The 26,847-nt window shown below is 46.5% G+C and overlaps 2 protein-coding genes across 2 annotated transcripts; one reads left to right on the top strand and one right to left on the bottom strand.

The window, feature by feature from the left end:
* Positions 1–319: 319 nt before the first annotated feature.
* LOC126952499 (uncharacterized) lies at positions 320–26,805 on the top strand. Its single transcript, XM_050787192.1, has 5 exons — positions 320–787; positions 912–1,114; positions 7,923–8,163; positions 24,351–24,547; positions 25,599–26,805. Exons 1-5 carry the CDS (start codon positions 383–385, stop codon positions 26,008–26,010), a joined length of 1,458 nt encoding a protein of 485 aa, XP_050643149.1. The 5' UTR covers positions 320–382; the 3' UTR covers positions 26,011–26,805.
* Positions 7,304–9,766, bottom strand: LOC126932758 (histone H4). The gene has a single exon (XM_050751913.1). It carries the CDS (start codon positions 8,317–8,319, stop codon positions 8,008–8,010), a length of 312 nt encoding a protein of 103 aa, XP_050607870.1. The 5' UTR covers positions 8,320–9,766; the 3' UTR covers positions 7,304–8,007.
* Positions 26,806–26,847: the final 42 nt, after the last annotated feature.

Below are 26,847 nucleotides of genomic sequence, written 5' to 3'. Positions count from 1 at the left end.
GCAAATGGAAGAATGAGGTTCCATGCCGGAGCCGCTGGGCGCAACAAGAAAGGAAGCGAAGGGCGGACAGGGAACAATCTGACAAAACTGCAACGGAAAACGACTTTCACCCTGAAGGAAAGGGGGAAAAACAAGCTTGCAAAACTTGGCCAACTGGAAAGTAGAAAGTGAGGCGGGTGGGCGGGATTAGGGAGGACTCTGCCCAAGCCAACCGGTGACTTTAGGACGGGTGACGTCACAGCCAATGGACAGCCAGCGCGGGATTTTCAATTCTTGTTCCGCCCAATCGGAAAAGACTGTGCTTATAAAGACGGCTGCCGCGGGGCCAGCAGCTCGTTTCTTTCCCCGCCGCTGCGCTGGTAAGCTTGTGTTTTGGTTCGCTATGGCCCGTACTAAGCAGACTGCCCGCAAGTCGACCGGCGGCAAGGCCCCGAGGAAGCAGCTGGCCACCAAGGCGGCCCGCAAGAGCGCGCCGGCCACGGGCGGGGTGAAGAAGCCGCACCGCTACCGGCCCGGCACCGTGGCCCTGCGGGAGATCCGGCGCTACCAGAAGTCCACGGAGCTGCTGATCCGCAAGCTGCCCTTCCAGCGGCTGGTACGCGAGATCGCGCAGGACTTTAAGACGGACCTGCGCTTCCAGAGTTCTGCCGTGATGGCGCTGCAGGAGGCCAGCGAGGCCTACCTGGTGGGGCTGTTCGAAGACACGAACCTGTGCGCCATCCATGCCAAGCGCGTGACCATCATGCCCAAGGACATCCAGCTGGCCCGCCGCATCCGTGGTGAGCGGGCTTAAGAAGTGCGCGTTCGGTCGGAGGTTCCATCGTATCCAAAAGGCTCTTTTCAGAGCCACCCACATCAGCACTTGGAAGAAGCTGTACCGCTTGCCCTCCGTGCTCCCCCTCTGGCATTAGAGCGGGGAAGGCACTTCCGGTTGGGCTCCCAACAAAACACGGGGCCGGTTGACAAGTCAGGTCCCCTGCTGCGGTGCCACCTTGAGCTCTGCCGACTTCGGCCAGTTGGCCTATCCGGACTGGCCGGGCTGCGGCCGCTTTCCTTGGCGCCGGCTTGGGGGCTGTGACGGTCCGGCTCTTCCTGCGCGTGACCGGGGCCCTGCGTGGCGGGGGGAGGCAGGGCAGGAGGGACGGGGCGTCGGTCCCGAGGCCAGGGGTCACCAGGCGGACGCTCAGGGCTCGCGGTCCTGAGAGCGCCTGGCCTTTGCGGAAGTGGAGGGCCACACGCCCGTGCTTCGCGCCCAAACCGGCCTCACCCGGCGCGGCCCTCCGGCTAGCGAGGGAAATGACCACCTCGGCCTCGCCGGGGTTCTGCGGGCAAACGTGGGGAGAACTGCGCTGGGGCTGCCGGTCGGGCCCACGCCACCTCCACCAGCACAGTGGTAACCCCCACATCCTGCCCCTAAGCCAAAATTCCCGGGGTCACGGGGTGTGGGCGGAATTTTGTGAATCTGGGCTTAATCGAGCTGTTCCCTGTCCATGTCCACAGGAGACTCACTCTATTCCAATGAGGGCACTCGGTCCTCTTAGAAGCTGCATGGTGTGTCTGGATTTTCTGTCCAGACTCAGTAGTTCCTTGACATTGTTTTCGTCGGACACGTGGGCAGACGCTGGTCCCCGAGGTCAGATCCTTGGGAAGACAGTAGATCAAACAGGCAGAACGTGGGCCTCCGTTGGGCAAATGAAGTTCCTCACCTTAGGAAATCGTGACAGGAGGCCTCAGAGGCGATCTCTATAGTCTCTGGGAGCTGGGAAGTCCAAGGCCTCTTAGTGGGAAAGTGAGGCAGGGTCTTGCAGAGCCCACTCTACACAGGGCCAGATACAAATGGCCGTAGAGGTCTTAGGTAACACCTTCTCGGTCATTTAGTTGCACCTCAAAGAAGCCAGGGCTTTGGTTTTCTGTTTGTTTCATCACAGTTGACAGGTTAAAAGCATTCACCGCAGAGATCTGTGAGAATTAAGAGGGGAGAAGGGAAAATGGAATAAAACTTCGTTTTGTAAAGCTGCCATTTTGCCTTTCCTGAGGCGTGTTAAGTGAGGAGAGCAGTGTAGGTGAGCCCTGCTGGGGACTGCCACATGTTTCTGCTCCAGGGTCACAGCAATTTCTAGAGCATGCCTCTGGGTCTCTGCGGAGACCCTCATAACCTGCTTAGGCCCACAGTGCATGGGCGGTATTCTGACTTCAAAAACTAGTGACCTTCAGAGGTGGGCAGGTCACCCACCATCTCTACACCCAGCTTCTCAGGTCCAGTAGTGACTGAGCAGAGACCGGAAGCTGCGGATGTTGGTGTCAGACATCTAGGTCCTCTGACTGCCCCCCCACCCCGCACCCCAGATCACACTCCTTTCACTCACCAGTCTGGGCACCTCTAAACTCCAGGAGGTCTCCCCGGCTGAATCTCAAAGGAAAATTTCGTGGCTTTTTTTTTATATCCAGTCAGGAGTAGAATTCATTACATCTTGTGGTCCTGGCACTGTGAAGGCCTGCACTCACAGGAATCTGTCAGTCTTCGTATTTGTTTGCGAGACCAGCATAAGCTGAATTCATCAATACAAGATAACATTCTAAAATGCTAAGTTTTAACATTTAAGCATTCCCTGTACTTAAATCATTGTCTCCCCTCAGGTGACAGTTAAAGGATAATTAAGGATACGGTAAAGAAATACTCTTCCTCTGGCTGGGCACTGTGGCTCACAGCTGTTAATCCCGGCACTTTGGGAGGCGGAGGCGGGCGGATTGCTTGAAGTCAAAGTTCCAGACCAGCTTGGGAAACATAGCAAGACCCTGTCTCTACAACAACAACAGAAAAAAGAAAAAGAAAAAAGAAATACCTAGCCGGGAGTGGTGCCATTTGCCTGTGGTCCCAGCTACTAGGGTGGCTGAGGTGGGAGAATCACTTATGCCCGGGAGGCAGAGACTGCTGTGAGCTGAGATTGTGCCACTGCACTCCAGTGTGGGTGACAAGATAGTGAGACCCTGTCTCAAACCCACCTCTTCCTCTAATAACTAGCTTCTACGTGGCTACCTTGGTTGCCAGTAAGCCCACTCTGAATCTGTGGCTTTTATGAAGTGAAAAACGTGCTTTGTTCACATTTAATTCTGCCTTAGGCAGGCTAGTGGGGGACAGGTGTGTGTGTGTGTGTGTGTGTGTGTTTGGAGGGGAACTACATGGTAAGAGACATGGCCATGTTTACACTGCTTTTTCTTCCTTAGAAGAGGACTTGTCCACTCTCCTGGTCACCCTTATCCTTCTCTCGGTCCGCATCTCAGTCTTCTCATGTCTTTCTCTTCCCCGTCAATATTCCTGGTTTCCCCCGTGCTGGCCTTGGCCATCTTCTTTTCTCCGTGCAACTCAAGTGAGATTGACTCCCTGCTTTCCATATTTCTGTCCCTTAGCTAAGTGCTCCCAAATTGGTATCTTCTGCTGAGACCCTATCCTGAGCGCTACACATTTTGTGTGTGTGTGTGTGTGTGTGTGTGTGTGTGTGTGTGTGTGAGAAACAGGGTCTCACTCGTCTAGGCTGGAGTGCAGTAGCACAATCAAAGATCACTGCAACCTTGGACTCCTGGGTTCAGGGGTCCTCCCACCTCAGCCATCTGAGTAACTGGGACTACAGGCACACACCACCAGGCCCGGCTAATTTTTTTTATTTTTTGTAGAGTCAGGGTCTCACTGCATTGCCCAGGCTGGTCTCGAAATCCTGGGCTCAAGCCATCCTCCCACCTTGGACTCCCAAAGTGCTGGGATTATAGACGTGGGCCACTGTGCCTGGCTACACCAATGTTTCTAACTGCCTGGTAGATAGGTCCTTCTGGATGGATACTAGGCACTTCAAACCCAGCTTATTTCCAAAACCACATGCATCATCTTGCTTTCCAAACCGATTTGTTTCTTTCCACATTCCCCATCTTCCTGGAAGACACCTTCATTACCCCCATCTGTTCTGAGTCAGGTGTCCCTTCCTCTTGCCCTCTGTGCAAATCTCATGAGTTCCAAATGTTACTAAATCTACCTTCTGACTTTCAATTGTATCACCTTTTCTCCGTCCACCCATGACCATGCCTTAACTGAAGCTCTCGCCAGCTCTGGTCTAGTAGATTACATAGTCAGGATAGTCTTTCTGCCCTGCCACACTGAGCTTCCATTCTGTACGAGATATCTTTTTCTTTCTTTTTTTTTTTTTGAGACGGAGTCCCGCTCTGTCGCCCTGGCTGGAGTGCAGAGGCACCATCTCGGCTCACTCCAACCACCGTCTCCCGGGTTCATGCGATTCTCCTGCCTCGGCCTCTGGAGTAGCTGGGACTACAGGTGCGTGTCACCACGCTCAGCTAATTTTTATATTTTTAGTAGAGACGGGGTTTCACCATGTTGGCCAGGATGGTCTCAATCTCTTGACCTCGTCATCTGCCTGTCTTGGCCTCCCAAAGTGCTGGGATTACAGGCATGAGCCACAGTGCCCGGCTCCCTTGCTCTTCTTTGCCCTCATCTCTTTGGGCCCTCCTCCTTGCCTCTGCCCTCTCCTATCTTAATACCCCTTCCCTTCCTTAACCTCTCAGCATTAGGCTGGCAACATTTCTCAGGGTGAGGATTTGTCTTTGTTTATTTCCGTAGTAGCCGTACCCAAGCAATGCCTGGTCACCATAAGTAGAGTTAAATCGTCTCTCAAAAAAACAAAACAAAAAACGAACTACATTGAGTGGGAAAGGCAATACATATATCAACTTTGGTTTCGGTATCACTTCATGGCGTCATTCTTCTTTCACGTATAACTTTTCATTTGATCCTTAAAATAATCCTGTGAAAAAGGCAGGAATTCTCAGTAATTGGCCGGGCATGGTGGCTCACACCTGTAATCCCAGCACTTTGGGAGGCTGAGAGGGGTGGATCCCCTGAGGTCAGGAGTTCAAGACCAGCCTGGCCAACACGGTGAAACCCGGTCTCTACTAAAAATACACAAATTAGCTGGACTTCAAACTAAAGCAAATTTTAACATTTGGGTGAACATCTGGGCAACATATATTCAGGTTTTAAATATTTTTGCATTAAAACAAAAACTGTTTAAAAAAAAGAAAAAGAGGACAGGCGCGGTGGCTCACTCCTGTAATCCCAGCATTTTGGGAGGCCGAGGAGGGCGGGTCACCTAAAGTCAGGAGTTCGAGACCAGCCTGGCCAACATGGCAAAACCTCCATCTCTACTAAAAATACAAAAATTAGCCCGGCGTGGTGGTGGGCACCTGTGGTCCCAGCTACTCGGGAGGCTGAGGCAGGAGAATCACTTGAACCCGGGAGGTAGAGGTTGCGGTCAGCCAAGATCGTGCCACTGCATTCCAGCCTGCGTGACAGATCAAGACTCCATCTCATAAAAAGAAAGAGGAAGGAAGGAAGGAAGGGAAAGAAAGAAAGGAAAGGAAGGAAGAAGGAAGGAAAGAAAAAGAAAGAAAAGAAAAAGAAAAAGAAAGAGAAAGAAAGAAAGAAAGAGAAAGAGAGAGAGAAAGAAAGAAATGCTGTTACCTAAGTCAGTGGCTTTCAACCTTTAATGTGTATCAGAATCACCGGGAGGGCTTTTTTAAAGCACAGATTACTATGTCTCACCCCTCAGTTTCTTCAGTTTCTCATTCAATAGGTCTGGGGTGGGGCCCAAGACTTTATCCCAGGTGATCAGTGCTGCTAGATGAGAGGCTACATTTTGAGAACAACTGATTCAGACAATGGACGTGTTTTCTCCCCCACTCCCTTTCTTTCTTTATCTTCAAATTTTTGATATCTCCTTCTTTAGTGGATCTTGGTGAGGATCAGATAGATTCATCAGCATTGCCTTTAAAATTAAAAAAAAAATCAGTGATACTTGAAATAGCAATGCTGAAAATCACAGGTCAGATTTAAAAGGGAAAAGGAAACATCTTGAGCATTACAACCTCTATTTCTTACCTGGACATCTTCACAAATGTTATTCTTGCCACTTCCTCCCTGCCCTCAACCCTTTTACTCTGTATCTCAGTAGGATGCCAATCATTCTGCCCTTTATTCAGAGTCCGACACAAGCCCCAACGTCCATAGCCAAGTTTTCCTTGGTTTCCCAGCAGCCAGTGACTCCTGTAGCATTAGGATTCCTATAGTAGTTATTGTCTACATTTCTCAGCATATTGAATATGTACTGCCTCTTACTGTTGGACTGTTTATTCTTAAATGTGTACAGGTATGGATTTATGTCGTCTATATATTATGCATTTATTGTCTCTCCGTTCTGATGGTAAGCTCCTGGAGGGCAAGTCTTGCATCCACCGCTTTGCTGGCAGCCCCATTGGTAAGCTCCTGGAAGGCAAGTCTCGCACCAGTGCTTTGCCGGCAACCTGATTGCTAAGTACCGTGTTTTAAGCTTAGTTCAGTCTCACGTGTTTGATGCTGATGAGAGCAGCCACATCTGAAAACCAATAAAGCAACTGCTGGTTTATCCTTTGGGAGGTGACAGAATTTCTTCTTCCAAATACATACACAGTAAAATCATAAGCCTAGAATCTTAAAAAAAAAAAAAAAAAAAAAAACAAAAAACAAACAAAAAAGAAACTTATGGGATATGCAATGGCTGCAAAACTGTAAGGATTAGAAATGTGAACCCACATTTTAATCCAAATGAGGGCAATTTAGAGGTGGTAGTGTAAAGAATGGCTTGCTTTAACAGATGCCATGCTGATATAGAATTGGCGGCCGGGCGCGGTGGCTCAAGCCTGTAATCCCAGCACTTTGGGAGGCCGAGGCGGGCGGATCACAAGGTCAGGAGATCAAGACCACAGTGAAACCCCGTCTCTACTAAAAAATACAAAAAATTAGCCGGGCGCGGTGGCGGGCGCCTGTAGTCCCAGCTACTCAGGAGGCTGAGGCAGGTAAAGGCGGGAACCCGGGAGGCGGAGCTTGCAGTGAGCCGAGATCGCGCCACTGCACTCCAGCCTGGGCAACATGAGACTCCGTCTCAAAAAAAAAAAAAAAAAAAAAAAAAAAAAAAAAGAATTGACTTTTGCCTTGTCAAAATTAAATTGTGCTTTCTGTATTGATGGTGGGCACGTTTCTGCACGTCTCTCATTCTAAGCTACAACAGGCCCTAAGAAGTAGAAGTCACACACCTGAATTAGTTGTGAGGTTGCTTTCAGATCATATCGTTGGTTCACTCTTATAGAAGGATCACATTAAAATGTCTCTGCATTTGTATCCTTGCAATGCCACAACTGAAAGACAGTTATCTCATAGGTCCTTGATTAAATTAGGAGCCTTTTTACTGAACACAAGAAATGATACTTTCCAGGCACTGGGCAGATAGCTTGCTAGAAATTCATTTTTTTAACTGTACTAAGATTGAGCTGAGTGCGTGGCTGAAGATACCACATAACATGGACCCTTACTAAGGGATCTAGTCCACCCGCTTGTTATGTAGAGGGTAAAATGAAGCCCAGAACAGTCAATCGCGAAATCTAAGCCGATCAGGTGGGAAAGCCGGCATCTATAGAATGAAGATCTAAGGCTGCTTCTCCCACTTTGCCTGAGCAAATATAGGGAGATTACATAGCAAGGCACGTGTAAATTGCCAGTGCCTATTTCTCAGAACCAGATCTGGTGATCGCAAAGACGTGCCCCTCTAGGTGTGCCTATATACTGCTCCAGAAGAGCAAGCCGAGAAAGTAGTGGTCAAACCTAGAGCACATTTAACCTTTCATATCGATAAAGGCAAAAAAAAAAAAAAAAAAAAAAAAAAAAAAAAAAAGCCCAAGTAAGTGAAAAAGCCGCTTTCGGTCAACGACTTAAGTCTTTACGGCTGTGAGCGCCATGGGCCACAGTAGCTTTCCGTTAACTTCAGATCCGACTGTCGCCCCACTGCCAAAGTTACCTTCCAACATCGTTACTGTTGCACTTTATGCAGTCAAGTGTCCAGCTCCTCAGATGAGCGAGTGGTCGGCCCTAAAAAGGGCCTTTGGGATCGAAACGTGCAAAGCTGGAGCGGCGGCCTAGCCTCCGAAGCCGTACAGTGTGCGCCCCTGGCGCTTGAGCGCGTACACCACATCCATGGCTGTGACGGTCTTGCGCTTGGCGTGCTCGGTGTAGGTGACTGCGTCCCGAATCACGTTCTCCAGGAACACCTTCAGCACACCGCGGGTCTCCTCGTAAATGAGGCCAGAGATCCGCTTAACGCCGCCACGCCGAGCTAGACGCCGAATGGCAGGCTTGGTGATGCCCTGAATGTTGTCTCTCAGGACCTTGCGGTGGCGCTTAGCGCCCCCTTTGCCTAAGCCTTTTCCACCCTTTCCCCTGCCAGACATGACTGCTACAGCCTGAAAGACAGCTTCTGTCAGGGCAAGCACGGTCTTCCCCTGATATACAAGAGTATCGGACCAGATTGAAAACCGAAAGCGCGCCGGCGGGAAGCTTTCTCAATTGTCCCCGCCCTCTCGACATTTCGTCATTTCTTTTCTGTTCTCCTCTCCCTCCTCCTCCACTCTGCTCAGGTCCCTCCCACCCTCTTCCCCCCCCCCCCGCGCCCCGCTACGCCATAGTCCCCGGGAGAATTCACATCCCAACCCAGGGCTTCCGGATTCTGCGGTGGCTTTGGCCTGTGTCTGGTCTGAGGACGCCCGAAAGCCACTGCACTGAGGCTAAGGGAAAGTTCTTCTGGAGGGAGCCTCAGGTAGAGCAAATGGAGGCCAGAGGCGGGCAGGAGCGCGCCAGCGCAGGATTTAATCCCGACGAGCGGATTCAGAGCCGTCCTTATATAAAGCCTCAGGAAGCGCCGTTCCGGCGATGAGGCCGGCACGCGAGAGGCGACCTCAAGAGCGGCGGCGCCAGGGATCTGTGCGCCAAGGGAGGACGGGAGGGAGCAGGTTCGCCATAATTCCTGACTCTAGGCTCTGTTTTGTTGGACCGAGCCACTCTATTTTAGCTCACGCAGGAGAATTCTGGCCCTGGGAAAATTGATCTCAGCATGCTGCCAAGCTTTCTCATGGAGGTCAGCGAATCCCAACACACTGTCGGTCAAAGCAGTGCTGGAAGAAACAAAACAGTTCTCCCTCGGTAGAACTGAGGGGGATTGGTCCAGGGCTCCCGCCGATACCAAAATCCTGGTTGCTCAAGTCTCTCATAGAAAATGGCGTAGTATTTGCACATAACTATGCACATCCTCCCGTGTACTTTAAATGGTCTCTAAATTACTCTGTAACACCTAATCCAATGTAAATGCTATGTAAGTAATTGTTATACTGTTTTTATTTTTACTAGCTTTTGTTGTATTTTTTTTTTTTAATTCATTTGTTTGATATTTCGATCTTGGGGAACCCGCGTATATGGAGGGCCTGCTACACAGAGAAAACTGAGGGATATTCTGTGCATCCGTTTCTACGGATCCTCTAAATCGGCCTTTGTTTTCAGCCAGGATTTAGTGCCCAACTGTGTCCTCTGGAGGCCCCACATGGAGCTAGCAAAGTTTGCTGCATCGGGTTTTGCAAGAGGACTATCTGCTCCATACTGAGAGTAATTACCACAAACTGCCCTATGAAATTGGTTGGGGTTCTTACTGTTAGCATGTTTATTACTTTATCAGGGCTCTCTGTAGGAGAGTCTGTGAGAAAATGTTCTGGTTTCTGCTGAAAGAATCGTGTTTTGTTGGGGTTTTTTCCCCGGAAAAATATTATTTTTAAAAACTCTTCTGTGCCCTGTTTAATCTCTCCCTTGGATCCACCTCCTATGTGCTCATAAATCGTAAATCTGTATTCAGACTTCTAGACTCGAAACACGTAGATCCACCTCGTGGTTCTTCAGTCATTTTAAGCTCAAAACTCAAAATCTCCCGAAATCAAAATGTTGACATTTATAATCTCCAGGGTGTGACTCACGGGGGATGAGGGGAGCACTTCTCTCCCTCCCCGCATAAAGCTGGTTCTCCTGTCTGCTCATTGAACGGTTCCACTACCCATCACAGCATCTACATGCCTAAACCAACACCCCAGCATTGGCATCAGATATCTTCCTCTCCCTTGGCTGCTTCAGGACAGAGAAGAAACATGCTTGCCCTTTTCTGACTCTTTAGTAAAACTCTCGCCAAATCTATCACATTATTTTACATCTCTTTACATCTTAGTACTCCCCCCATCTTGGCTGTGTGTTCCTTACTGGCAGTGATTTTTGTTTATTCATTTTTGTAAACTGACACTTAGTTCAGTGTCCAATATAAGCTCAATAATAGTTAATAAAAGGAAAAGTGCCTGCATCTGATTGCTTTTAAACACTGTTAGAAAAGACATAACCAAATTGCAGCTTGATAAAACCACCACAAAACAAGGCTGAGAGAAGTGGTGATTTCTGGTGTCAGCGGGCACAGGACCCTGGGCAGAATCAGAGATACGGGGTCTATTCAGTTCCCTTTTTAAGGGGATCAGGACATGCTACCTCCAAATGTGCCAGTTTCAACTGAAGAATTATTTTCAGCTGAAATAAACAGCTAAAATCCCTTACCTGTTTAATAGCAGATCCTCCTCGCAAGTCTCAAATTTTTAACTCAGTTGTCATAAATCTTCTTCAGGACTAGAAGCAAATCTAATCTCAGAGATGAGAAGTAGTCATCACACCCAAATAGACATTGTCACAAGACTCGAATCTTCCATCTATTCTAAGGGACCATTTATCTTTTCAAAAGTCATTTGGTTTTCCATATGTCCTTTATTCCTCCTCCTTTTCCCCTGCTGTTAGGTAGATCCCAAATTCTAACCACCCCTTTGAGTTACTCATCTCAGAGTGCTCCTATGTATACACTTTTTTTTTTTTTTTTTTTTGATTCAGAGTCTTACTCTGTCACCCAGGCTGGAGTGCAGTGGTACAATCTCGGTTTAAACACCCAAGTCTGTGGTGTTTTGTTATAGTCTCTCTAGAAACTAATACAGGATTCATGGTCTGCCAAAATCCCATTCCCTGCTCAGACCGACAATGGATGGTGGGATCCTTCGTGATACGTACCCTGTGAGTTAGAAGTAGCAACTAGAGCTGTTGAGGACAATACCTTTGCACCCGGTACCTCATCCACTGAATTTTATTTTCAAAGATATAGTCTGAAACCCTCAGAGGGTGAGTGCCTTTCCAGTGTGTCAGAGCCATTAGCAGCTGGGCAGACCGCTGAGCATATAGATTTCTAGGTCAAGGCCCTCTCCCCAAAGAATCATACTCCCTGGTTGAACTGAACCTAAATCAGGTTTTGAACTAGACAGATGCCAACCAACTTAAAATTCGAAAGACACCCAAGACCTGTCCATGGCCCTGGGATTTGAGGACAACCTGTGCATGTCATGGCTATGGCAGTTCAGGGGTCTCTGGCTTAGTGGGAACGTCTATGTCCTAACTTCACCCTTCTCACTCTTCCACCCCCATCTGCCCCTCCTATGACAATGGAGTGCTCATTCCCCAAATTATCAGCACCGTGAAAGAGAGAAAGGAACACTGGATAGTCTAAGACCTGGTCTTGGCTTGTGTGAGACAGTGGAGGCCTCACTACTTGGTCTTTTCTGGTTTACTGTCAAAAGGTTGAAGCTGGGGCCTTGACTGCCTCCTGTTCTCTGTTCCAGGGATGCTATACAATAGAAGTTTTGGGTCTTGACCATCGAAAGGTCCCATGAATTCTCCACGCAGCTCAGCTCAGCCCCCCGCTCTCACATTGGGTGAGGAAACGATAGGCAGTGCGGACGGGCATATGCACACTCACTGAGGAAGTGCAGCCTGTCTGACCCAATCTCTCTCACCCAGCCTAGGCAGGACACTGTTTCCTTAACTATCAGCAGCTATCTTGGGGATTTCCCCACAGGGCCAGGGCAACAGAATCGGGTTCTCACTGTGACCATGGTCTGGAAGGACCATGAGGAATTCCCCAGTGCTGTCAGGGTTTCCCATACTGTCACAGACAGTTTAGTAACAGCTTTGACACCTTTTGGTAATAGGACAAAGTTAACACTCCTGCCACTATCCTGTGAAGGCCAAACTTCCTAGGCCCCATAGGAAACTTTTGGAATGTCTTCTTTGGGTTGAGAAACTGGGGCAAAGTAGAACCCAATTTTTTCACGTCAATATCAAAATGTAATCATTTCAGGTGCACAGAGTTCCGCACTTTCAGATTGGTCTTAAAGAAAAGAAAATCGGCCTGGCGCAGTGGCTCAAGCCTGGAATCCCAGCACTTTGGGAGGCCGAGACAGGCAGATCACGAGGTCAGGAGATCGAGACCATCCTGGCTAATACGGTGAAACCCCGTCTCTACTAAAAAAATACAAAAAAACTAGCCGGGCGAGGTATTGGGCACCTGTAGTCCCAGCTACTCGGGAGGCTGAGGCAGGAGAATGGCGTAAACCCGGGTGGCGGAACTTGCAGTGAGCCAAGATCCCGCCACTGCACTCCAACCTGGGCGACAGAGCGAGACTCCGTCTCAAAAAAAAAAAAGAAAGAAAGAAAAGAAAATCGCCGGGCGCGGTGGCTCATGCCTGTAATTCCAGCACTTTGGGAAGCCCAGGCGGGCAGATCACCTGAGATCCGGAGTTCGAGACCAGCCTGACCAACGTGGTGAAACCCCATCTCTACTAAAAATACAAAAAAAAAAAAAAAAAAAAGGTTAGCCGGACTTGTTGGCGGGCGCCTGTAATCCCACCTACTCAGGAGGATAAGGCACGAGAATCGCTTGGACCTGGGAGGCGGAGGTTGCAGTGAGCTGAGATTGCATCATTGCACTCCAAACTGGGTGACAAAAGCGATACTCCGTCTCAAAACAAAAAGAAGAAAGAAAGAAAAGAAAGGAAAGAAAAAGAAAGAAAGAAAAGAAAGGAAAGAAAGAGAAAGAAAGAAGAAAGAAAGAGAGAAAGAGAGAAAGAGAGAAAGAAAGAAAAAGAAAGAAAGAAAAAGAAGGAAAGAAGGAAGGAAGGAAGGAAGAAAGAAAGAAAGAAAGAAAGAAAGAAAGAAAGAAAGAAAGAAAAAGAAAGAAAGAAAGAGAAGAAAAGAAAATCAAATAAAGAGCAAATCACATTCTCTTGAAAATTCTCGTTACATCCAGCCTGGTTCCAGGGAAGCCCTGCCGTGAAACTGGTATTGTTACTTAGACTTAGGGTCCTTTGATCAGAGTTGATGATGTCCTCAGCTAAGTCAGTGCTAGGAGTGGACAGACATGAAGTGATAGATGTGACAGAATTGTAGAATGTAGATTTAATAAGATTTGGTGTTTTAGGGCGGGACGTGATGGCTCATGCCTGTAATCCCAGCACTTTGTGAGGCCAAGGTGGGCCGATCACATGAGGTCAGTTCAAGACCAGCCTGGCCAACACGGTGAAACCTCGTCTCTACTGAAAATACAAAAGTTGGCCAGGCACGGTGGCTCATGCCTGTAATCCCAGCACTTTGGGAGGCTGAGGTGGGGGGATAATGAGGTCAGGAGATGGAGACCATCCTGGCTAACACGGTGAAACCCTGTCTCTACTACAGATACAAAAAATTAGCCGGGTGTGGTGGCAGGTGCCTGTAGTCCCAGCTACTCAGGAGGCTGAGGCAGGAGAATGGCGTGAGCCCGGGAGGCAGAGCCTGCAGCGAGCCCAGATGGCACCACTGCACTCCAGCCTAGGCGACAAAGCAAGACTCCGTCTCAAAAAAAAAAAAAAAATCAGCCAGGCGTGGTGGTGCACACCTGTAGTCCCAGCTACTCGGGAGGCTGAGGCAGGAGAATTGCTAGAACCAGGGTGGTGGAGGTTACAGTGAGCCAAGATCGTGCCACTGCACTCTAGCCTGGGCGACAGAGTGAGACTTCATCTCAGAAAAAAAAAAAAAAAAAATTGGTGATTTAGGCATTTGGAGAATGCATGCAACAAAGGAGCTTCTGGCCTGAGGAGCTATGGGGTTGATGTTAGATTTTAGTAACATGGAGAATGCAGAGAGAAGAAATTGCTTTTCTTTTTTTTTTTTTTGGTTTTTTGAGACAGAGTCTCTCTCGGTTGCCCAGGCTGGAGTGCAGTGGAAAGATCTCTGCTCGCTGCAACCTCCCCCTCTCAGGGTTCAAGCGATTCTCCTGCCTCAGCCTCCCAAGTAGCTGGGATTATAGGTGCCTGACACCATGCCCAGCTAATTTTTTGTATTTTTACTAGAGACGAGGTTTCACCGTTTTGGCCGGGCTGGTCTCGAACTCCTGACCTCAAGTGAGACACACGCCTTGGCCTCCCAAAGTGCTGGAATTACAGGCATGGACCACCACACCCAGAGAGAAATTGCTTTTGAAAGGAAAAAGATGCATAAAGTCCCTCCCGACATTGAAAATTGAGATTCTTGTTCTCTATCTAGGAGAACACATCCACCAGTTGTTATTACTCTAATCAGTAAAGGGTCTCAGCTGGAGATACTTGTCAGTAAGCCGTCAGCAAACCGACAAGGAAAATGAAAGGCAGGGAATTTGATGAGATCTTCGCAGGGGTTAGGGAGAAAAGAAGAAGACTGAGACAGGCACCCTGGGCAAGCAGGAACATTGATGGGAGTTGGTAGATTAGGAGAATACCAAGAGACAGAGGATAGCTGGAAAGGGATGAGGACCACTAGAAGAGAATATGTCCCAAGGAGGCAAAGGAGGTGTCAACAGGGTCATATTGTGCACCAAAGTTCAGAAATAATGATTATAACTTAACATTCCTTAAGCTCAGTGACTGCTGACTGTGCTTCATATTTTACGTCTTATACATCACCACAACAATCCTGCAAGGAAGGCAGATGTTTTATCATTCTCATTTTACAGACTAGGAAGCTTTGAGTATTTTGCCCAAGTTCCCAAAACTATTAAGTGTCAGGGCCAGGGACTTTGTCCAAAGTGCGAGGTCTCCAAAGTTCAGGTGCTCGGGCAGAAAATACCCACGGACAAGCTTGTAATGGAAGCTCAGAAAGGAAGTGACAGGAGGCATTGTGATACACACGGTTGAGGGCCTCACTGCTTCTTCTGACTTCTCTACCTTTTCAGACGGCATTCTTCTCAGGTTCTAACAAGCTTACCCTCTCCTCTGGTTTAGCAGTTCCTCCCAGATTCATTTATCCTTCCAGTTCCCTGCGAAATTCTGAGTGCCGTCAGAATGGGCATTTTGCCTTGTTCATCTCTCCAAGTCAGCATCCTGGAGCATAGTAGATGATCAGGAAATGCCTGATTGCCCTGATTCCACTGGCCTCTGAATTCTCACTCAAAAGGGCATAATACCCAGGCCCCTCCTAGGTTTCAAAGAATTCTCAGGAATTTGCAGGCCAGAAGCAATATAACCTGGACTCTGGAAGGAACTTCCTCCAGGCTGGCCCCAGAAGAGGGAGGGGTAGCTGCCCTGAGCTGTACCCCTTGCCTACAAGTTGCTACAGTCCACCATCAGGCTAGTTGTATAGCCTTAGCCGAAGGCAGAGTTCCCCTTGGTGCTCAAAGATAAATACTTTGGGGAGGAGTGCACATTTGGGGTAGACTGAATAATAGCCCCACAGAGATATCCGCATCCCAATCCTTGGAATCTGTGAATATGTTACCTTATATAGCAGAGGAACTCTGCAGATGTGAATAAATTAAGGACCTTGAGATAAAGAACTTACCCTGGATTATTGAGATGAGCCCCTCATATAATCACATGAGTCCTTAGAGAGACGAGAGGGTCAATCAGGGAGAAGAGGGTGTGATGACAGACGCAGACATTAGAGTGATCTGTCCAGGGGCTAAAAAATGCCAGTTTCTAGAAGCTGGAAGATTAAAAAAAATGGATTATATACCTGGAGCCTCCAGAATAAACCAGTCCTTCAGACATTTGTTTTAGCCCCTTGAAACTTATGTTGGGCTTCTGACCTCCAGAATGATAACAGAATAAATTTGTATGGGTTTTTTTTGTTGTTGTTGTTTTGTTTCTTTCTTTCTTTTTTTTTTTTGAGACGTAGTTTCGCTCTGGTTGCCTAATCTGGAGTGCAATGGCGTGATGTCAGCTCACTGCATCCTCCGCCTCCCAGGTTCAAGCAATTCTCCTGCCTTAGCCTCCTGAGTAGCTGAGATTACAGGCACGTGCTGGTCTCGAACTCCTGACCTCAAGTGAGACACCCGCCTTGGCGGTATTTTTAGGAGAGACGGGTTTTCACCATGTTGGTCAGGCTGGTCTCGAACTCCTGACCTCAGGTGATCCACTCGCCTTGGCCTCCCAAAGTGCTGGGATTACAGGCGTGAGCCACCACGCCCGGCAAATTTGTGTTGTTTTAAACCACTAAGTCTATGATAACTTATTAATGCAACACTAGGAAATGAATACACCGTTCTTACAAGAGCCGCTAGGCTCTTTTTATTTGACGGGGGGGCGGGGAGGGGTGAGATTTGAGTGTCATCAGGAGCAGAGTATGAGGTGTACTTGGAGGGAAAGAGAAAAGGAAGTGGGCAGCAGAGGTGAAAAGGAGATCAGGAATGGGAAGTCGGGGGCCCCACAGTGAACCTTTCCTTAAGGCTGACTAGGCTCCTTCATGGGCCTGACCAGCCGCCTTCACCTGCTCAGCCCAGAATTTCTAGAGAGATCTGTGGTCTTTGCAAGTGGCACTGAGCTCTCCTAGACAATTACTGGCCTCCCACAGCCATGGACCTCTGTAGAGCTCCCTGGGGTCATCCAGGGCAGGAGGGTGACAGGCTGGCTTCACCGTGGTCATATAGCGGAAGTGGCAAGCTCTTCTTGCTCTTGAGGAAAGCTCACACCTAGATTGTTGCAAGGATGTTGTACATGTTGAGCATCCCTAATCTGAAAATCCGAAACCCTGTGCTCCAAAATCTGAACAATTTTGTGCACTAATGTGGTGCCTCAGTGGAAAATGCCACACCTGATCTCACACAATGGGTCATACAATGTATAGCTTATTCAGGGTTCCCAAGGAAAAAAAAAAAGGCCCTCCCAGCCCCTTTCCACTGAGATGTACCTTTTTTGCACATGCCCGGTTTCCCCAACGTGCACACACTCACAAAGGGTCATAAAATGGCATGTGTGCAGGCCAGTGTCATCAACAGCACGTTCCCATAATGCCCCACGTATGAGCCAAGACCTACGTGCCTTACTCACTGTGGGGTTTTGTTTGTTTGTTTATTCTCTGCTCTGTGGTATAAAGATATTGTTGAAAATATGAAAGAGGCCTGCAGATACCCCATGAGTTACAGTGATTTTAAAAGAGAATAAGCAAGGCCAGGCACGGTGACTCATGCCTGTGATCCCAGCACTTTGCAAGGCCGAGGCGGCTGGATCACCTGAGGTCAGGAGTTTGAGACCAGCCTGACCAACATGGTGAAACCCCATCTCTACTAAAAATTCAAAAAATTTAGCCAGGCGTGGCGGCACATGCCTGTAGTCCAGCAACTCGGAAGGCTGAGGCAGAAGAATCACTTGAATCCAGGAGGCAGAGGTTGTAGTGAACCTGAGATTGTGCCATTGCACTCCAGCCTGGGCGACAGAGCAAGTGTCTGTCTCAAAAAAAAAAAAGCGTAGGTGGGGAGAGAAAACATTTATGTTTATCTATAGTACAGAAAGTCAAGTTGTTGGAGAAAATGGAGCACAGTGTAAGTGTTATTAAGGTATTCGTGAAACATAGATGGATTTCGTGTTCAGTCTTGGGTCCCATCCCCAATATATCTCATTATATATATGCAAATATTCCAAAATCTGAGACCCGAAACACTCCCAATCCCAAGCATTTCAGATAAGGGATACTCAACCTGTGTTAGTTTCCTAGGCCTGCCATAATAAATGACCACAAACTTGGTAGCTTAAAACAACAGAACTGTATTCTTCCAGAGTTCTGGAGACCGGAAGTCTGAAATAAAGTACCATGCTCCCTCTAAAGGCTCTCAAGGAGAATACAGACATGAAATTTAGGGAACATATTCAACACACTACAGGTCCTGAGCACTAAGCCTTGTGGGAGGACACTCTGGAAGCAGGTCCAGACTTCCCCTGGTCTTGCCTCTTCAGAGCCTGTGCACTCTCTACCTCCAAAAGGCCCTTCTATCAGTCACTGACACCTGAGTATAAAACTAAGCATGAAAGCTGTGCAATTTTGACCAACCCTCCTGTGTTCATGAGTGTAGGTGTTGGGGAACAGGCTGTGTCTCCACTTGGGGAACTCACGGGGCAGGACAGGAAGATGGTTGGTGGTCCTTGACCAGATACCTCCTATAATAATGAAAAGCCTGAATGGTTGGGCGGCTGGCAGACTGTGGCCTGCCTTTACTTGCCTGGGGAAAGCTGGAAGGAAAGAAGACATGAGGCTAAAATAGAGGCTCAGTGTCTTAGTTTCAATATCTGTAAAACAGTAACAATAAATACACATACCTCATAGGATTAGTGCAGGGATAAATTGCTATACAGTCCATACAAAGTACTTAGAGCAGAGTCTCAACATGACAATAAATCAATAGTTATTAGCAATTTCATTATTTTTATGATAAACATTAATTCATAGAATATATATTCTAAATCTTTCCCTGTGAAATGTTACCATCATGCTGGGAAATAGACAAGCACGTGGAAAATAATGGGTAAATTATCTAATCTCTAGATGCTAATTATGTAGAGATTCTTCTAGACTATGTGGCCAAGCCAGCAGGAATAATTGGGTTCCTAGGAGCTTTATAATTCACAGAAACCTTTCACTAACAGCCTCTCGTTTGAGTGCACAACAACCCTGGAATGAAGAAAAGGCTTTTACCCTATTTTACAGATAAGTAAGTTTCTGGTAAAGATTAGACACTGGGGAATGTGAGTTACTGGGCTAAAACATGGCCAAGGTGGAATTTGGGCCTAGGTTTTGTGTTTTGCTTTTTTTTTTGTATTAGATTAGATGCTTCAGGAGAGTGATACATGGAATAGACACAAATAATATCAATATGTGTACAGTACAGCCCACTCTCCTGACCTCAGTCTACAGTAAGAAATACATTTACATTGGCCAGGCGCTGTGGCTCATGCCCGTAATCCCAGCATTCTGGGAGGCTGAGGCGGGTGGATCACAGGTCAGGAGATCAAGACCATCCTGGTTAACATGGTGAAAACCCATCTCTACTAAAAAAAAAAAAAAAAAAAAAAAATTTAGCCGGACATGGGTGGCGGGCACCTGTAGTCCCAGCTACTCAGGAGGCTGAGGCAGGAGAATGGCATGAACCTGGAAGGCGGAGCTTGCGACTTGCCGTGAGTCAAGATCCTCCACTGCACTCCAGCCTGGGCAACAGCCTTTCTCTGTCTCAGAAAAAAAAATAAAAAGAAAAAAAAGAAATACATTACATGGCCTCCCAGTCACATTTACAGGAAAATAAAAATTGCAACAAGTTTCACATAATGATAATTACTATTGGTGATATTTTCTCGTTTTATTATTCTTTTAAAAGGGCAAAATGAAAGGAAAAGATGATCTCTACCAAGTAAATTAATTGTACTATGGATTATAACTTATAGTTGTGGTTTTTTTGGGAGGTTCTTTTGTTTTTGTTTTTCTGGTTTTTGTTTGTTTGTTTGTTTTGTTTTGTTTTTGAGATGGAGTCTCGCTCTGTCGTCCTGGCTGGAGTGCAGTGGCATGATCTCGGCTCACTGCAAACTCCTCCTCATGGTTCAAGAGATTCTCCTGCCTCAGCCTCCTGAGTAGCTGGGATTACAGGCGCGCACCACCATGCCTGGCTAATTTTTGTAGTTTGAGTACAGATGGGATTTCACCATGTTAGTCAGGCTGGTCTCGAACTCTTGACCTCATGATCTGCCCGCCTCGGCCTTCCAAAGTGCTGTGATTACAAGCGTGAGCCACCATGCCCAGCCTGTTTTTTTTTCTTTTTGGTTGTTGTTGTTGTTTTGTATGTTTGTTTGTTTTTAATGTTTATTTAATGTTCAGGAGTACATGGAAAAGTTCAATTTTTTAAATATAAGTTAGGCCAGGCGTGGTGGCTTATGCCTGTAATCCCAGCACTTTGGAAGGTCGAGGCCGGTGGATCACGAGGTCAGGAGATCGAGACCAGCCTGGCCAACATAGTGAAACCTTGCCTCTCCTAAAAATACAAAAATTAGCCAGGTGTGGTGGTGCGCGCCTATAGTCCCAGTTACTCGGGAGGCTGAGGCAGGAGAAAGAGGCAGGAGAATCGCTTGAACCCGGGAGGCAGAGGTTGCAGTGAGCTGAGATCGCACCACTGCACTCTACCCTGGGGACAGAGCGAGACTCTGTCTCAAAAAACTAAATAAAATAAAATATAGATTAAAGGGAGGGAAAATAAGATAGTAAGATATAAAACACATTACCACTAACATGCACTTCGAGAAGCAGAAATTCGCTAGGACTGAGAAAATCAAAACCTGTTCTGCCATTCATTAGGCTGCACTAACAGAGATAAAGCTGGCCTAGAAATAACAGAAAACATTCTTCTCCCAAGGGCATGCTACAGCTATAAAGGCTCTTAACTCCCCTCTTTGAGTGACCACTCCTTTCTTATTCACTGAGAAACTTGTGCTCAAAATCAAGACCATCAGAACTTTGGCTGCTTGAAATCATATCAAGCAACAACGAAGCATCCCCCTTCTCCAGTGAAGGACCTAAGCCACCTTGACACAAAAAAACGCAGTAATTTTCAACCCAGGTGCAAAACTTCAAGTAAGGGATTTCTGAACACAGCATTCCACCTCTATCTCAACTTCGTAGTTTCCAAGGAAACAAGACCCTGGATCCACTTCAAAGTCCCATCCTATGCCTACCCTTTCACACAGCCCTGCTTTGCTTTGAGCCTATGAAAACTACACTCCACTCTTCTCCCAAAATCAATGATAACTCCAATTTTCCTCTTGTTTGGTGAGCACCCTCCTCCCATCACCCTGCCACCAGTTTCTCTGTTGTGTGTTCTCCCTCATTGTAATAAGTCAACAAACTTGGCTTAGGTGGACTAAGTAGTGGTCTTGGGCTAATTGGGATAGGTTGAGTTTTTACTTAGAATTAATATTCATTTCAGCATTCCTACATTGTCAGAGGTTGTTTTGTTTTGTTTTTGGGTCTCTGTCGCCCAGGTTGGAGTGCAGTGGTGTGATCATAACTCACTGCAGCCTGCAGCCTCGATCTCCCAGGCTCCAGCAATCCTCCCACCTCAGCCTCCCAAGTAGCTCAGACTACAAGTGCATGCACCACCACGTCCAGCTAATTTTTATATTTTTTGTAGAAACAGGGTTTTGCCATGTCATCAGGCTGGTCTCCAGCTCCCAACAAACTTGCCCACCTCGGGCTCCCAAGCTGCTGGAATTACAAGCATGGGCCACTATACCCCGGCTGTTGGTTATTTCTAATCTTTTAAATTACTATAAATGCTGCATCAACATCTTACTTCTTTGATGTTAGTAGTGTTGAATAGTGACTAAAGGCAGACTCTGGAGTTGAAACCTGGTTTGGCACCGACTGTGTGACGATGAGAAAGTTTCTTAACCTCTCTGTGATTCCTCCATGTCCCAATCTGTAAATGGACATACTTATACTACCTACTTGATAGGGTTTTGTGAAGATAAAATGAGTTAATAATGTAAAGTGTTTAAAACATTGTTGGCACCAAGAAAAAGTATGTGTTAGAAAAAATATACATATATAGGCCGGGCGTGGTGGCTCACGCCTGTAATCCTAGCACTTTGTGAGGCGAGGCGGGTGGATTGCCTGAGCTCAGGAGTTTGAGACCAGCCTGGGTAACATCGTGAAACCTTGTGTCTACTAAAATACAAAAAATTAGCGGGCATGGCAGTGTGCACCTGTAACACCCCAGCGTTGGCAACAGATATCTTCTTCCCCCTTGGCTGCTTCAGGGCAGAGAAGAAACACTCTTGCCCTTTTCTGACTCTCTAGTAACTCTCGCAGAATGTATCACATTATTTTACATCTTTTTTTTTTTTTTTTTTTTTGAGACGGAGTCTCATAGTGTCACCCAGGCTGGAGTGCAGTGGCGAGATCTCGGCTCACTTCAAGCTCCGCCTCCCGGGTTCACGCCATTCTCCTGCCTCAGCCTCCCAAGTAGCTGGGACTACAGGCACCTGCCACCACGCCCGGCTAGTTTCTTTTCTTTTATATTTTTAGTAGAGACGGGATTTCACCGTGTTAGCCAGGATGGTCTCGATTTCCTGACCTCGTAATCCGCTCGCCTCGGCCTCCCAAATTGCTGGGATTACGGCCGTGAGCCGCCGCACCCGGCCTGTTTTACATCTCTTTACATCTCAGTACTTCGTCTTGGCTGTTTGTTCCTTACTGGCAGTGATTTTTTGCGGGTGGCGGGGTGCGGGGGACGGATTCTCGGTCCAGGCTGGAGTGCAGTGGCGCGATGTCAGCTCACTGCAACCTCTGCCTCCTGGGTTCAAGTGATCTTGTCTCAGCCTCCGGAGTAGCTGGGATTAAAGGCGTGGCCCACCACCCCACCGCTGTTTACCATATAATCAAGAAATAACCATAAAAATGGGCAACCAGCAGCCCTCAGGGTTGTTCTCTCTATGGAGTAGCATTCTTTTATTCCTTTACTTTCCTAATAAACTTGCTTTCACTTTATGGACTGGTCCTGAATTCCTTCTTGCCGGATATCAAATAACCCTCTCTAGGGGTCTGGATTGGGACCCCTTTCCTGTAACACATATTCCAGTGGAATATGTTAGATAATAAAGGCAGAAATTGTAAAAAATTTGAGTTGTAGAGTACAGGTAGTATTAGGGACCAGTAGAAAGGAGAAGGGTGCTGTGCCAAGTTTTATCAAATGAGCAGAATATTTAAGGAATGCGTTTAACTTATAATGGGGTAAGGAAAAAAGCTGACACTCTCAAGTCTTCCTCAACTTGGTCCAGGGCTGCAGACCATTCAAGAGAAAAATCAAATCAGGCACAGGGCCTCACCAACCCACAAACCAACAATTCACCTGGTCTCAGCTTATGATACTTGTAACCCTGAGGGTACTTGAAGCCAAAAATGAAACATAAAGTATCTTATTGGAACATCTATCTTAACTTAGTCCGTTACTTTTGTATTAAAAGTAAACACATGTACATACAAAATATTATGTACCTAATAATTCATTTATTAATATTTTCTTTTGCCTGTTTATTTCTTGTTAGGTAAATTTTAATCTTCTCTTGTCTATTCCCCCGTGCTACCTAATGAAATTCCAGTTCTCAGTATTCAAGCTGCACACCCTTATAATTTCTGCTGAAGGACAGTTCAAAAATTTTAGGAGGAATATTCCCTCTATGTTACAACTCCAGAAAAGCAGAGCTTCTTTTGCACCATAAAGCTGCTTCTGATATAGTGGTGGGTTGAGACCTTTCACAGAAATGTCACTCTGGTGTCCAATGTGGGGACTAGGTGAAATTGAACTAACAATTGATCTGAATTCTGTTCTTAAAGATGACTTCTAAGGCAACTATACATCTGATTGTTTTATTCTGAGAAATGATACCTATAGCCATTAGAAGTTTACTCTTCTGATTGAATGCCCTTTTCTTATTTAAATGAACACATCTATACATTATGGTCAAGAGTGCATACATCATAGAGAAAGTATATTGCAAAGAAATGGGATGCTTGGGTGGGCTGCTTTGGGCTATCATCCAGATTCCATGGGGTAGTGTTCCCTTCTGATGGGAAGAGTTGGGTATAGATGTTTGAGAAATACTAGATGGTGTGATTGCATGGTGGGAAAACGCTTTTGTGCTTTAAAATGTACTGGCTGGGTACGTGGGGCTCACGCCTGTAACCCAAGCACTTTGGGAGGCTAAGGAGGGTGGATCACCTGAGGTCAGGAGTTTGAGACCAGCCTGACCAATATGGTGAAACCCTGTCTCTAGTAAAAATATAAATAAATGAATAAATAAGCTGGGGGTGTTGGCTTGCGCCTGTAGTCCCAGCTATTCAGGAGGCTGAGACAGGAGAATCGCTTGAACCCAGGAGGCAGAGGTTGCAGTGAGCAGAGATCCCACCACTGTACTCCAGCCTGGGTGACAGAGTGAGACTTTGTCTCAAAAGAAAAAAAAAAAAAGGTATCCTCTAAGCCTAATGAAATAGAAAGTTTCATCATTACAGTTTCATTCTTTTGCTTTAGAATATTACACAGGCTTTGTTACTTACCCAGGACAAGCCATAATTTCTCTGAGACTCAGTTTTCTTATCTGTAAAGTGAGAAAAGTAACACCTATTTCACAGAGTAGGGATTAAATGATAAAGTATATGCAGAAGAACTTTAAACACTGAGTAGTACCTGCTGTCTGTAAGGCATTATTACAAAACGACCACAGAGAGCAATAACATTTGTTCACATCAGTTACACTTTTGTACATTTTAGATCTCTCGAGAGGAAGATGCTTTTGCCCATGAAAGACTCTTGAAGATATTAATTAAGCTAACAGACTTCTACATTGTGTTTAGTGTTCAGGAAGTCCCCTTAAAATCACTTTTACTTTACTTTTACTTCAGTAGGAAGATAGTTCATAATGACACCATCAAAGTAAATTTTAAGCTTTTTGGGCCTGCTTTTCTCAGGTTTGAGTTTTTATAGCTTGTAATGATTTTTAAGTAAAATAAGCATATGATTAAAAGTTTTATATTAACTACTACAACTTTTAACTATCAGTTACTTTTATATAACCATTATGATATTTACTGTTCTGAACAATACATACTTCAAAGCACATGAAATTGAAAAAGCAAAGCATCTTTACTCTCTTCATAGAGAACAGAAAAAAATATTAAACTTTTAAGCATTATAAAACACTTTACTGAATAAAATGTTTGCAAGTCAGCAACTGATGAATAATTTGCTTTGAAACTTTAACTTTTAATCTGGCTAATAAGCACTTATTTACAAACTATTCTACATTGTAAAGGAGAAATGAATATTTCTGGTGTTGTCCTTCTTCGATTTAGAAGTTTATCATCTGCAAGACCTAACTGGTCATTGATGTGAGGATGAGGAAGAGGGAACCACATCGCAGGCAGAAAAGACTAAAGGAAGGCAGAGACTCTAATATCAGGTCAATATAGGTCAGCACACTACCCAGATGAAGTGGCTTTGGCTGGGTTGGGAGGTCAAATAAATAAGTTCAATCTTTTCATTCCTTCAGTTACATATTTTTTTTGCTAAGCTTTGGTCATCCATGGTACATAATGCATCTAACTTGCTGAGCAAAATGCCAGACATGAAATAAATGTTAGCTATGGTAGAAGAGCTACAGTAACAGGTAACCTGAAACATAGGCTAATAGCTCATAGAAGGCCATAGTTGAATTCTGAGAAAAAAAAATCTGTTAAAATGGGATGCAAAACGCTTTACACATTGCTTTTACAAAAGTTACACCAATTTAACGGAAACGTTTCAAAAACAACCCGTGATAGATAAAATTACAGAAAAGAATCGGGAAAGGGGGAAATAATAAGGGAAGAAAGATTAGCAGAACAATCTTCTACCCCGGTAAATAGGATTGAATTTTAACCAATGAGATAACAAGTTTGAAAATTTCCTTTTCATGCCCAATCAAGACGAAGCTATGTCTATAAATAAGACTGCCTGGCCTCTCTCATAACAATGATACAGCATGGCCCGTACTAAGCAGACTGCCCGCAAGTCGACCGGCGGCAAGGCCCCGAGGAAGCAGCTGGCCACCAAAGCTGCCCGCAAGAGCGCGCCGGCCACGGGCGGGGTGAAGAAGCCGCACCGCTACCGGCCCGGCACCGTGGCCCTGCGGGAGATCCGGCGCTACCAGAAGTCCACGGAGCTGCTGATCCGCAAGCTGCCCTTCCAGCGGCTGGTACGCGAGATCGCGCAGGACTTTAAGACGGACCTGCGCTTCCAGAGTTCTGCCGTGATGGCGCTGCAGGAGGCCAGCGAGGCCTACCTGGTGGGGCTGTTCGAAGACACGAACCTGTGCGCCATCCATGCCAAGCGCGTGACCATCATGCCCAAGGACATCCAGTTGGCCCGCCGCATCCGCGGGGAGCGGGCCTAAGGCATATTTTTAAGTGGTCGATCTAAAGGCTCTTTTCAGAGCCACTGCCGATTTCATCAAGAGTAGCTGTAGTGGCTCTCCATCTGGCGTGCGTCTGCCTTGCGCACCGGTCAGGGGCCAGGGGCACTCGTAGTGGTGGGTGACGTTACAGAACCCAAAGCCCAGCCGCGAGTTGGCTGGCGGTAGAAAAAGCCACAGAGGCATGGTCCTTGTGGTTCCGGCCGAGCCTGCCTTTTCACCCTGGTTTAAGGCCAGAGCTCTGGCTCCCAATTCTGTGGGTCAAGTTTTGCATGGCGGCAAGAGACAATGTGGGGAGTTTCGAGATGTGGAAGATTCTAAGTGTAAGGGTGGGGCGAGTCCCTTAAAAATTATAAACCCGTTTCCAGGTTTATTTAAGAAGTGTATAAGTTTAATTAAAGCTCAGCATCTTCCTCATTGCATACTACAGGCGGTGCCCAAGCCAGAATAGTAATTTAAGCGGGCGGGAGTAAATACCTGGCGATTTTTAAAAATATATGGGCTGAGGTATTATTTCAAGGAAGAGAACAAAATTTCCACAAAGTATAGAATAAAAATGCAAAAACAAGGGAAGAGTTAACTTGTCTAGCTGGCGTTAAGATTTCTTCCGTATGCAAGTCTGTGATGGAAAGTGAAAACCAAGAAAAAACCCCTAGCCGTTGAAACTATCGCTTCACCTAGCTTAATACTGGCTAGTGTGAAATGGACCATTCTGATTGGATAACAAGACTTTTGTTCCAGTGACCACTAAGGAAGCACGACCAGAATCTATTATTTACATAGACTCCACCCCTCTGACGACACCATTGTAAGTTAACC

The sequence above is a fragment of the Macaca thibetana genome, chromosome 1 (genome assembly GCF_024542745.1).
Source record: "Macaca thibetana thibetana isolate TM-01 chromosome 1, ASM2454274v1, whole genome shotgun sequence".
Taxonomy (NCBI): Eukaryota; Metazoa; Chordata; class Mammalia; order Primates; family Cercopithecidae; genus Macaca; species Macaca thibetana.
Note: the sequence above shows the minus strand (reverse complement) of the source record. Positions and strands in the feature narration are given on the sequence as shown.

Coding starts and splice junctions, on each gene's coding strand:
- LOC126952499 (XM_050787192.1), top strand. CDS start 383: ATGGCCCGTACTAAGCAGACTGCCCGCAAGTCGACCGGCGGCAAGGCC. Junction 8,164..24,350: donor AGCACACCGCGGGTCTCCTC/GTAAATGAGGCC, acceptor TGTACATTTTAG/ATCTCTCGAGAGGAAGATGC. Junction 24,548..25,598: donor TTTGGGCCTGCTTTTCTCAG/GTTTGAGTTTTT, acceptor ACAATGATACAG/CATGGCCCGTACTAAGCAGA.
- LOC126932758 (XM_050751913.1), bottom strand. CDS start 8,319: ATGTCTGGCAGGGGAAAGGGTGGAAAAGGCTTAGGCAAAGGGGGCGCT.